Genomic DNA, 13,849 nt, shown 5'->3' on the forward strand with positions numbered 1-13,849 from the left:
GTAGACGAGCAGGAGAATGATCGGGCAAAGGAAATGGCGAGATCAGGCGCCAGCTGAAGGCAGCCAATGGTTGCCACGTGCAGCCATCCAGCAGCTACCAAATGGCAGCGTGCGGTTGCTACACGTGGCCTTCCAACCAGCTAAGGGCAACGACGCCGTTTGGAGCTTCACAACCAACAGTTTAGAACTGATTAGGGGACATGGTTAGAGACATTCTAAGAGATGCTTAGGGTTCTTCTTAAGAAAGTTCTTAGAAACTGTTGACACTACAAGATATTCAGGTTTTAGAGATAGATTTTTAGCGACGAAGTTGCTATGGAGTAAAGGAATTTTTTTTTGTAAAATTAAAGATGAAACAATATTCTGTAGCTAAAGTAATAAAAAAATTAAAAAAAAAATAAAAATTAGCTACAAAAATTTCATTATGTCGCTAATTTAGCGACGGAATATTAAATCTGTCGCTAATTTTACAGACGAAAATTTGTCCATCGTTAAAAGTTTTAAAACTAAAAAAAAATAATTTTTTTTATGTATTTAGCGATGGAATTCGTTGCTAATTACATAATTTTTTTTTAAAATTAGCAATGGATTTTTTTTTTCCCTCGCTAATTTTAGCAATAGATTCTCTAAATCCATTGCTAAAATTAATTTTTTTTTGTTATTTAAATAAATATTAAAATTAATTAATTTATTTTAAATTTAGTAATGGATTATTATTTTTGTCTCTAAATTTAGCGACGAAATAAATTTTCGTCTCTAAATTAAAAATAAATAAATAATTTTAGTGACAGATTTGGAGAATTTGTCACTGATTTAGGAACGAAATATTCAATCCGTCGCTAATTTTAGTTTTCCTTTTATTTTTTGATTTTTTAATCAATTAATTTATAAATAACTTGGGATGACTATTTAAATATATAAGTATTTAAATTTTATAAACAATAATATATTAATGTATAATTATAAAAAATTAAAATAAATTTAAAATTAAATATACATTTAATTAAACATGAATATAAAAAAATTAATTTTTAAAATTTAAAAATTTTAATTTAAATAAATATATTAAGTTTAAAAAACATAATATTGTTAAATTCTAAATATATCAATTAATATATTTTATGTGCATAAAATATAAAATATATTAAATGTATAATAATTAACTATTGGTAATATTTATTAAATGTGAAGAAAATGTATACAAATACTACATTTGAAAAATAAATAAAAAGTTTAAAAATCATAATATTTTTAAAATTTTATTATTTTAAATTTTAAAAATCACAAAAATAAAACAATATCTAGGGATTGTATTATATAGAAAAGAGTTTAAGGGCTAACTTGTCAATTTTTTTTTCTTTATAAATAAGAGAACTTTCTGCTAAGTTAAGATATGCTCACAATTTTAGTGAAACTATAATTTCACTTCGAACACAAAATTGACTTATACATCAAAAGGTTTGTAGATGATCTCATTCGTGTCCTAAACTTATTTTTCTTTTTACAAGCCTCTTGAAGACGCCAAGAAACACTCTCTTACATTTTGATGGAGATATTCTCTGGCATAACAAAAATTATTATTATATCTTAACAATAATAGTATAAATTCAATATATAATAATAAAACACATTAAATATAATTAGCTTAACTTAATCTCACTCAATTTGCATTCTTTTATAACAAACACCCCCTCGCCTCTTCTAATTCTCCCCAATAAAACTATTCATTCAATAAATGCATTGTGTTTGATATATATTTATTAAATGTTATTAATTATTTAAAATATTATTTGCTTATTTTATTTACAAAATTAATAATTTATCATAACACATAATTTAAACTTAAAACTACTTTTAACTTAAATTAATAATTTATATATTTTAGTGGTTAAAATTTAAAGTTAAAACTCTATATTTATATTTTTAAACATAACATAAATATACTTTTTTCTTTCCCATTATTTAACACTTAGAATAGAGATATTAAGTTTTTAATAACTTTTTGAATTAAGAATAACAATACATCAAACATGATCATGATATACATTTCTCTATATATGCATCAATATCTATATAGTATTTAAATATGACATTATATTTAGTATATCTAGTATTATTTTTATAAAACATTTATTCATACAAACTTTGTCACCTTATATTCGCTATTTAATTAATTAAAAGATAATATTAGTTATTATTTTTATTGGGTTAATCATCAATAAATGCATTATGTTTGATTAATCAAACACTATCACATTATATATTCATTAATTAATTATTGAACGTTAATTTTTTTTTTTATCTTTCTCCTTATATAATAAAGCATTAAATTATAAGTAAGACTAACATTCTCATATTTTTGCATTTATACAATTTGCATTTTAATTCTCTTGAGAAGAATATTGCTTCATATATGTTTTTAAGTTTTGGACTTATGGTGTAATCAGTTTGTTTAGGATTTGAAAATTAAAATTGATGTTTTTTTTTATATATTTTGAATCGATATTAAACACATACAAATTATTTTTCATTAAACATTTTTCATCCCTAATCTTATTTTTCTTATATTTTTCTATTTTTTATGCATTAAATTATTTTTGTGACATTTTTATTTAATATTTGTTTAAATACCAAAAACTAAAAAAATGAAAAATTATTTTTAGATTTATAATATATCAACCTTATTTATTATAATTATTAGATTTATAATATAATTATATTTTTAAATAAATATTAATTTGATGCAATAATTTAAATTATTTTATTACCATATTTTAGATTATTTATTAAATTATTATTTTATTAGTTATCATAATCATAAATTATTTTATTTTTATTAATTAAATAATTAATAATATTATTTTCATAAATTATTTTGTATTTATTTAACAAATAAATATTTTAAAAAAATAAAAAAACAAAACAAAAATTGTGGGTGGGAGATGCCCCCGCCTCCTTCCCCAAATCCCCAAATTTTTAACCCTAATTGACCCCCTCTCTCTTTATCTGTGAATTACTCTCACCGTCGACCCATTTACCTTTGCCTCTACCTCCTATCGTCGCTGTTGCTTTCGTCTTCGGTCGTCGCCACCTCCACCTCCTATCATTGTTGCTACTTCCACCTCCGGTCATTGCCGCCTCCACCTCTTGTCGTCGCCATCTTTGCCTCTTGTCATTGATGCTGCTTTCGTCTCCGTTTGTCACCGCCGCCACCTCCAGTTATATCAGGCTATGCCTCTGCCTCTGTCGCTGTGAGATCTACCTCCGCCACCTCAAAGGTATATGTATATATATATTCTGTGTGTGTATATATATATGTGTGTGTATATATGTATTCGACCAGCTTGCAGGTGTATTCTGTGTGTGTGTATATATGTATATATATGAGTTAGGTATTTTAATGTTCAATGCGATTACTATTTGAATGAATGATTGTGCATACACTTTATTATGCATATTTGTTCTTTTCGGCATTGTGCATCGAATGAATGCTTTTAAGGTCGCCATTTTTTTATGTTTCATGGTGAAGCGGAGCCTTAAATCTTTTGGGTTAGTTTGTGACTCTATCTTATGTAATTTCAGAGCATTCTTCCATTTTTCAGGTATGAACAAATACCATGGTTAATAACTAAGTTAAAACCAAACTTTAAAATTAACTATGAAAATGATGACATTGAAAATGAAGTGTCTGAAGATGAAGATGGTGAAATCCAGCCTGGAATTATGAAGTTCGCTGAAGGTTGCAAAGCATTCAGGATTGCATTCAAGAAAATTACTAAGACGAATGTTTCTGATGATCTACTGGTAATTAATATGCTTACCCTGTGAACTTCCTTATGATTTTTGAAATTGTATGAAGTTCAATGTCTTGCAGGGCCCTGTATTATCAGCACACAAGAAGCTATTGGCAGAGCAGCTTGCTGAAGAAAAAGCTGAACGGAAAGTAAAGGGGGAGGCAAAGGGGGAGAAACATTTGGTATTTCATTTGACTTCCACTATAATGTTCTTTCATTATCCCATTTTCTATGTCTGGGGGCCATGTTCACTATAAGTTTCATTTGGTTTTGCCATCCATTGTAATTAATGTCTGTCTTCATCTGATAATTCCTACCACAAAGATAGGTGAAAAGGGCCATGTGAAGCCTGCTAATTTCTTGGATTCACGTGAAAAATTCCTCATAGGAATTGCTACAAAAGGAGGTATGAAGTATCTTTTTTGTTAATGAAGTTTATTTATTCAAACAACTATTTCCTAATGGTACTTTCTTCCCTTCTCAACTAATGAAATCAACTTTTTACATATGTATTGCTGGAGTTTCAGTGGTCAAGCTATTTAATGCTGTAAGTAATTCCTTCCATTCCTTTCATAATAATTTTTGGTTTTCGGCACATTAGCTTTTTTTTGTCCATTGGCGGGTTCTTAAACTTATGTTGTTTGGCATCTCATATAGGTCAACAAAGCTCAAAATGCTCAAAAAGGATTGAATCTTCAAGATCTAAAGATGCAAAAGGTATATAAATCTAATTTAGCTAAGGCAAGGACAACGTCTAGTGCCACTGAATCTCAAAGATAGTTGAACTTTAATTTGTGTCATATCAATCTGATTTAAATTTAAGTAATGTGCGTATAGTGTATTTTTGAGTTTGGATTGGGACATACGCCTAATTTAGAATTTTCATGCCACAAATGGGGATTGTTAGATCTGAAAATGTTTTCATAGCTAAGTCCAAATAATTAATCTGATTTAAATTTAAACAGTGTGCGTATAGTGTATCTTTAAGTTTGAATTTGGGCATACGCCTAACTTAGAATTTTCATGTCACGTATGGAGATTACTAGATCTAGAAATGCTTTCATACCTAAGCTCAAATGATTAATCTAATTTAAATTTAAATTCTGTTTGTGAAATATAATTCAATTTATGATAATTATTTAACTTAGAATATCTTATGTCATGTATGGAGATTGTTTAATCAAGAATTATCATTATCTTGATTTATATTTATTGGCAGATCCTCAATTTAATTCAAATTGATATTACTATCTCGTTGTCTATTCGGGGTTCAGTCTATTTTAGCACTGAAATTGCCTTGTCCCAAGATTTTCTTTCACACACAAACATTTAATTCATAAAAAAAGCTCTCACAAATAAATCTTTCTAAAACTTTTACATGTTTTATACAAACCAATTGATTCAGGTGTGATTCATCTTACCATAAACAAATCTCCCAGTGAATCGACTCAGACTCATCCAAAAAATTAAACTTATACAATACGTACACTCGTGTATTGGTGAGTATAAATGCCCCACCAATTTTGCATTAAAAAAAATTAAATAATATAAATTATAAGATGAGGATAAAAGCAGTCAGTTTTTGACAAAATTTTGATTGCGCTTAACTTTGTGCAATTAATTAAATAAACATACAAACAAATAAAGAAAGAAATCAAACATGCAAACACAGAGCGTTTATACTCGTCAGTGTACGAGTGTGCGCTGTAACACAAAATTTATTTACTAGATGAGAGTCCAGATCAATTCACTGGGAGATCTTATTAAGATAGAAATAAAAGCAGCGAAAATTTGTATGTGCTGAATGGGTTTGTCTGACCAATTCAACTGATTTTAGAAAAAAGAAATTGAATGTTCGACTAAAAACCAAATGTCTCAGATCAAGACAATTTCAGTACCAATCCAAATATTTTCCAAGACTCACAAAATATGGTTTCATCGGGTCAAATTAATTTTAAGATTTTTGCTATTGATTACGTTCTGAGATGATAATGGTTCTAATTCTAGTAACCGACATACATGACATATCGACTCTAACTTAAGCAATCACCATAAACCGAAATAGATATAGTACACTTAAGCTTGGGGATGAATGATGATATTTTCAGGTTGGGCAACCCACATACATGGCATGAGAGTTTCGGATTAGACATATATCTCAATCCAAACTCAAATATTTGGGCAAAAATACTTAAAATTAGTTTAAATACCTCAACTACAATGAAGTTCAGTTATCTCGAAAAATTTTGATATCAGACACGGTTCTTGCCTTGACCCGAAAATTTATTAGCCACATATTTTTATTTAAAAACTAATTTATAGAATTTAAATAGCAGAAATGTAAATTATTGAAATTAAATAATAGAAATTAAATGACAAAAATTAAAGTGTTGAAATTAAATTACAGAAATTAAAAAAACAGTATTTAAATTGCAGAAAATAAACTACTTAATTTAAATGCTGAAAAGTAATCATATTGGAATTTAAATGACAAGTAAAATATGAATAGAACTAAATCTTGCTGAAATGTAAACAGAATGAAATTTAACTGAACAGCACAAGAAATTAACAGAAATTATAAGAGCAATAACAGAAATTAAGAATACAAATTAAATGAACGGGAAGAGATGCGATAAATTCCAGCGCTCCATTTTCTGTTTCTTCGGTGCCAGCACACTGTGGCCGTTCCAGCGCAGTCTCACTGTGCGATTTCTCCCCTCAGTGTGCTGTCCGACCATTCCAGCCTCCTCACTGTGCGATTCCAGCGCTGGCCCTAATCTTCCCCCTTATTCTGGTTCAACAATGGCGGATGGGGGCTTGCCCTTCTTCACTGTGCAGCTTGAATTTATATATATATTCTGTGCAATTCAATGAAATTACAGCTCCCAGGGACCGCGTTTCTGCTGCGCGAAGCTTCCTCCCAGCGCAGGGCCTTCTATTCCAAACGGTGGGCTGGGCTTTTAATTGATCAGTGGCTGGGCTTCATGATTTGAGCCTCCAATTGCAGCTTCAAATTGGGCTTCACGCATGCTTCACGCTGCAAGTATATTAATATGTTATTAATATATTATATATATTATATATATATATATATGTGTGTGTGTTTCACGCATGCTATCCAATTATAATGCATGTTAGATATTATATATATGTATATGGCATGCACTAGTATTATAATATATATATATTCATGGGGTATGGCACGCATGGGAAATATATATTATGTTTATATATGTATTTATATATTATATATTATATTTATTATTATTATTATTTATATATTTTTTAAATCCTTAAATATGCCCTTATATTAATTTTGTCTTCATTTTTCATATAAAATATTTAATTAAACCTAATTTTAAGATTAAAATAAGGGTACAATTATAATGAAATTTTATAAAATTGACCGCTAATCACACCTCCCACTTAAATATTGCTAGTCCCATAACAATTAGATTTTATGCTGCTTAATTTTTATTCATAATATCAACATTAATGTGTAGATTTTAAATTTGAAACTAAAATGTACAAAACAAGAACAAGTTACTCTTACACGCAATCGACCATTCTTTGTTAGATTTTCGTCAAAAGACACTCAATCGAAGAAAGTAACAATCGAATAAATTAACACACCCACATTATAACCTCTAAGCTTTGATTTCAATTCTCTCAGACATACTCTGATGAAAAATGATCCCTTATGACTACTCTCGGGTATGCATTGTAATAAGATTAAATGTAAGCAACTTTTAAATTGGTGTCATCCGAAAATGAAAAACGGAATTATACAAAAGAAAATGGACTTTGACATAATTTCATGATCGGAATAATGCACAAATGCACAACTTTATAAATTAAATAAAATTCCAACTCTAAAATTCAAATCCCAAGCTTCCATGTATCATAGGATCTAGAGAAATTGCATATAAGTTGTACAGGGCTTAGGGGTTGATGGGTTAACAAATAACGGATAAAAGATACAACAAGACATGTGTGTCGGAAAATTGATTATCTAAGCAAATAAACCTATTTTGACTAGACGGATCTATTTTTTTTTTCTTTTTTTTTTCAAAAATTTAAAAGAACATGAATAACAATACACAATCATATATAATTTCCTCAGCTTTTTTATTGAATTACTACGCCAAAGTTTGGCCAAACCAGCTCAGAAAGTTTATCTTTGGATGATATTTTGACTTGAAATATATAAAGATCAGCAATTTTTTTTTGTTTGTTGCTATGCTAAGGTAGACTATTTCCCAAACACATTCGGTAGGGCAAAAATTTATAGGGTTAAGGGGTTAGATGAGGGTAAATAAAATGAAATAATTTTAATTGGCTCAATGAGGCTAACAAGGGAAAGTAATCCAAAAAAAAAAAGGTTAACAGGCTGAACATTTCAACAAAAGAATTCCACTATCATATCCTATTGACACACTTTCACTTAGTCATCAAATTTAGAATTTGAAACCAGTTTAAGTCTTCCATTGACATTTTTGGCATACAAAACAAAATAATGTACTAAAGTTATTGAAAAACATGAGAGGCAAGGAAAATTGCAACAAGAGTAAGCGTTAATTCACTCAAAAAGAATGTTAATAGGCTCAAATTGCTCACACTAGGTAACAGTCTCCACTTAAATTGAGGAATAATGCGATGCATTAATCAATTAATCACTATCTCTTTAAATTTCATGCCTGTCAGACAAATTTTCAATCAAAGGACAATTTATGCATGCAGATCACTCATTCTAAATCCCATACATTCATGGGTTCAAATAAGAAATCATAACATCCAGATTGCAAACTCAAATTGGCTGATAGCATAAAAATCTAATGCAATAAAACTAACATCATTAAAGCACATAAAATTCTTAAAAATTATGACAATTAAAACAAAGGCAAGCATATTTAGATAGAGATAGAAAGATAGCAAGGGTTCCCCCAAATTTTTTTTTTATTTTCTACTTTTTTATTTTTTTAACAAAACACAAAAATCAAAAGCATGAAATTAAAACGAAACACAAGCAGTAACAAAATTAAAAACAAAACAATGTGTGATACTAACATAATCTGGATTATTCTACCTATATATGATAACTCCCCCCCAACTTGAATTGTACATAATCAAAAACATAAGGGCGAAGAATACCTGATATGATTCGCGACATGAAATGACTCCCAAGTAGTAGAATTGTTTTCTTCCTTGTTAGTATCACAAAAATAAGAAATTGACAAACCACATGCAGATAGGAAGAAAACTTATTATTATTTGGGCTGAATTCACATTTGACCAAAGTCAAATGTATAAAATCGTTTTTGTACTTTTCATAGAAAAAAAACGTTTTTAACTATTCAAACAAACTAATTACACTCTATAACCACTTTTATGTAAGATACCAAAAATACCCTTAATGAGATTTTAAAATAGAAAACCCTAGTGTTCTTAGTCTCATTTACCAAAATACTCTTATCTCTTTCATATAACATTTATTCTCTCTTTTCTTCCAAAATTCACGTTACTCTCTTTCTTTCCATTGTCAAACTATCCAAACTCAGTCATTCTTCATACATTCAATCTTTTTGCTTGTTGGGTCATTCAATCTTCTTTATCAATTACAGCGACCTCACTGAAGTCTCATTCAACAAGTTTCTTTCTCTCCAAACCCAATCTCAAGGTATCTATTCGATTTGTATTTATTTAATTTTCTTAAAATAATTTTTGTGTTCACATTGCTTATTAAGGTTGTGTAGAATGATTGTAGTTGTTGACAGAACATATTTTGATAGATATCATTTCCAAATCTACACTAATTTGGGTGAAAAAAAAAATCAAAACTGCACATCGTTAACGAGTTTTGTGGGCGATAACAGTTGATCGGGCTTAGTGGGGGAACAAAGCCTGATGGGTCTTAGTGGGGGAACAAAACCCGATTGGGCTTTGTTCCCAAACTAAGCCCGATTATGATTTTTGTAGCCCACAAGCACGATTATATATATTATTTTTAAAATAATATGAATATTTTGTTAAATAATTTAATATTATATATGAGTGTAAAATAATATAATTTAATATAATATATTTAATTTTATCATATTATTTAACAAAATTTCACTTCTTAAGCATTTGTGCCTAAATGTGTTATGTTAAAATTCTCCAATATTTTTCATAAAATTTTTAAATATTTTTCTTAAACTACATATGAAAAATTATCATGACTTGGTTGTTGGTTTATAAGTCAAAAATCATGTTTAATTGTATAAATCAACTCTTTAGAAAAAGAAAAGAAAATACAAATCTTAAAAAGTAAATAAACTTACTTACTTATAGTTATGACTTGGTTTAATGAGGAAATTAACCCGATTTGGGTGTGTGTGGATCCGTTACATCCATGGTAATGGTGAGACAAATTTTTTCCTCCTTTCAATCTTACAGCAATGAATTTAGTGCAGTTGGTCATCGTGTGGAACGAGGAATGGAATGATAATAAGTATATTGGGGGTAATAGGATGTGTGCGGGAATCTACAAAAATACGACTTTTACTCAATTGGTTGAGATTGTGTACATGGTGACAGGAATTGATAAAACAAGGTACGACATCACCATTCATTTTTGTAACGGAACACTCAAGCGAACTTCCAGCTACCAAGTTCCCTATCAAGGACGACTACGGTGTCAGGTTTATTATGTGCGATGACAGAAAATATAAAGTGATGTATGTTGATATGATTTGTAAAGATGTTGGAGTTTGTAACTTACGTAGTGGTGGTAATCAAGATTCAGGTGCCATTCCATTTACATCCGCACATAGTCCACTATAAAATGATGATTTTGGTACATATGGTATGGACGATTTGTCAGATGACGCTCCAGACACGAATGATGATTGTGATAATGAAACTGATGATAATAGTGACGATAGCGATGATGATAATAGTGATGGTGGTGGTGGTGATGAAAGAGGAGTGAGTCCGGAGTACCCAGAAGTAAGATTTTCAGGTTCACAATTTGAGGACAACCATTTACAAAGAAATTGGATCATTCCTGGTGTAGAAAATTATGCAATTGAGGAAACAAGACCCGAAGTGTCAATTCCATACCAGGGTGATCTTTTACACATGGGTGCACTCTTTAGAAGTAAACAGGAACTAATTTTGGCATTTGGACAATATTGTGTTGATGTGAAGATGGACTATCGAGTCAGACGTTCGTGCACAATTCGATTTGAGGCTGGTTGCAAGGATGTAAACTGCAAATTTATGCTTCGTACAAGATGCAGACCTTGTTGTTCGTTTTGGCATGTGGTGAAATTTATGCCGAGTCACACATGTACTCCGGATGTCTATGATTCACATTTTCGAAGTGTGAAGGCTATTGTCATCGGAAGTTTGTTCTCTGAAAGAGTGACGAGTAGTGAATATACACCTAGAATGCTAATGGGGGAGTTGTTGGAGCAACATGGTGTGCAGATTATGTACATTAAAGCTTGGAGGTCTTTACAACATGCAAAGAGACTTACTTATGGTAATGCGGATGAATCATATCAGCAACTACCCTCATATTTTCACATGTTAAAAGAAACAAATCCTGGCAGCATCACGGCAATAGAGATAGATGAAAATAATTGTTTTTTATATTCATTTTTTGCACTCGGAGCTTGCCTTCATGGTTTCCAGTCTTACATAAGACCGGTTGTTGCCGTTGATGCCACACATTTGAAAGGTGAACACAAAGGGGTGATATTCGTTGCCACTTGCAAAGATGGGGAGGAAATGATTTATCCCATCGCTTTTGGATTTGGAGATGGTGAGTCTGATAGATCATGGATATGGTTTTTGATGAAATTGAGAGAGGCTATTGGAGTGCGAGAAGATTTAGTCATTGTTTCTGATCGTCACCAAAGCATTGCGAATGCGATGAGTCCTGTCTTTCATTCTGTCCCACATGTCTTTTGTTTCTTCCACCTTAAGCAAAACTTGAAGAAACGTTGTAGACAACAAAAAGATGTGATGACTGCATTCTACCTTGCAGCATACAGCTACACCACAATAGAGTGTGATACATACTTGGCAGAAATACAATCGATGCATCCTCAGACTCATCTGACATTGATGGAAGCAAGACCGGAAAAGTGGTCACGAGCATATTGTCCAAGAAGAAGATATTCCATGATGACCACCAACATTGCCGAGTCTCTCAATAAATGCATGATGAAAGCACGTTGGTTGCCTATAACAAGTGCACATGAATTTTTGAGACATATGCTTCAGAAATGGTTTAGTGATAGGCATGCTGCAGCTGCCAGACTCGAAACCATTGTGACCTCCGCTGCAGTGGCACATGTCAATTTGGCGCATGCCAAAACATTAGACCGAGGATGTCGTGTAGTTCCTGTAATACAAGGGAATAAATACCTCGTGCAACATGCAAAGGAAGGCGATGAGATAGTTGACATTGTTGCGAGTACATGTAGTTGTCGCAAGTGGGACATTGATCAAATGCCATGTCTTCATGCAATTGCTGTTAGCAGGTATCATGGTTTGACTTTTATTTGCGTCTTATGTTCGTAATTTAGTGTGATATGTTAACACTATGTGTTTCTTTGCCTTATGCGACAGTTTCATGAGGGTACACTACCATATGCTTTGCCATTCATATTACACCGCAGATTGGGTCAGACGTGCATATGCACCTCCCATCAATCCTCTCCCTAACAAGGCTACTTGGATTCTTCTAGCGTACGTCAGACAGATGGTTATACTCCCACCTGTGCAAAGAAGACAACCGGGTAGACCGAGAAATGGTCGGATTCCTTCCATGGGGGAAGCTCGTCGAAGAAAAAAATGTGAAAAATGCGGTGAACTAGGACACAATAGTTTTGGTTGCCCTAATGAATGGACTTCCTCCATTGGAGAGTCGAGCACAGCCACTACTCCAGAATCCAGGGGCGCTGCTAGGGTCTTTGCAAGGGCAAGCCGGAAATGAAGCATTTGCAAAGAGACTAGACACACTCGTCGTCGGTGCCCTGTACAGTTGTCAATTCCAGGTGATGATAATATTATCAATGAAGAAAACAATCAATAGGCATTAACTCATTCAGATATGATATAATGTTATCACATATGTTATCAATAGTTGTTAGATCGTTTGTGAAAAAAAAAAAAAACATGTTTTTTACTCGCAAAGTGTTAATGAAATTTTTTCTGACCATATATCTTTTGTGTTTTAGGAATGCTCAAAAATCACTAGCACGATACAAAAAGGATGACAACATCAATCAAATCTCTTTTTGTTGGGAGTTCAATAATGAATATTATTTTTTACATTAATATTTGAAATTGGGATTTATTCATATTTGTAATCTTTCAATTTCCTTCATCTAAACTCATAATTAATGATTGACAGCTTGTGTTGTAGTATATTGTTGAGTAGAGAACTGAGTATATAATGCAGTTTCAATGGCCTAGAAACAAGGGACACTTTGCTAAAAATTTTTGATATATGAATTACTAACAACATTGGACCAAGATGATGCAATGATAATACTAAAAAATTATAGTGTAATTTCTTAACAATCACTATTATTTGAGACTACTACTAGGAATCTTAAAAAAAAAATTCAATTTAAAAAAAAAAATCGGCCATCGGGTTTTGTGGGCCACAAAACCCGGCCATCGGGCTTTGTGGCCCACGAAACCCGGCCATCGGGCTTTGTGGCCCACCAAGCCCGAAAATAAAATTTTTAATTTTTCTTGATTTTTCTTCAAATTAGTATGTTCTATTAGCACTAAAATGATGTCTTTTAATGTTATTTGGGTAAGCCAGAATGTATATATCACAACAACGTCATTATTTTTCACTTTGTGTGAGGATGTCCATCTACCATCAACACAACCAACACATGATCACAATTGGTACTAATAATTGGACAAATCAAGATAATAATGCTATGATAATAAACTTGCTCAAAAATTAGAGTGTATCTTCTTAACAATCATTATTATTTGAGACAAATAGTTGGAAACTACAAAAAAAAAAATTCAATCGAAAAAAA

General features: G+C 31.1%; 1 protein-coding gene across 1 annotated transcript; it reads left to right on the top strand.

The window, feature by feature from the left end:
* Positions 1-10,640: 10,640 nt before the first annotated feature.
* On the top strand, positions 10,641-12,780 carry LOC127791663 (uncharacterized). Its single transcript, XM_052321640.1, has 3 exons — positions 10,641-11,926; positions 12,077-12,325; positions 12,414-12,780. Exons 1-3 carry the CDS (start codon positions 10,641-10,643, stop codon positions 12,778-12,780), a joined length of 1,902 nt encoding a protein of 633 aa, XP_052177600.1.
* The last annotated feature ends 1,069 nt before the right edge of the window (positions 12,781-13,849 follow it).

The sequence above is a fragment of the Diospyros lotus genome, chromosome 15, assembly GCF_014633365.1.
Source record: "Diospyros lotus cultivar Yz01 chromosome 15, ASM1463336v1, whole genome shotgun sequence".
NCBI classification, from domain to species: Eukaryota; Viridiplantae; Streptophyta; class Magnoliopsida; order Ericales; family Ebenaceae; genus Diospyros; species Diospyros lotus.

Bases quoted from the DNA above. Each gene is read 5' to 3' on its own strand.
- LOC127791663 (XM_052321640.1), top strand. From the start codon at position 10,641: ATGGACGATTTGTCAGATGACGCTCCAGACACGAATGATGATTGTGAT. The intron at 11,927-12,076 runs GTGGTCACGAGC...GAAATGGTTTAG, and splicing joins ATGGAAGCAAGACCGGAAAA to TGATAGGCATGCTGCAGCTG. The intron at 12,326-12,413 runs GTATCATGGTTT...CTTATGCGACAG, and splicing joins CATGCAATTGCTGTTAGCAG to TTTCATGAGGGTACACTACC.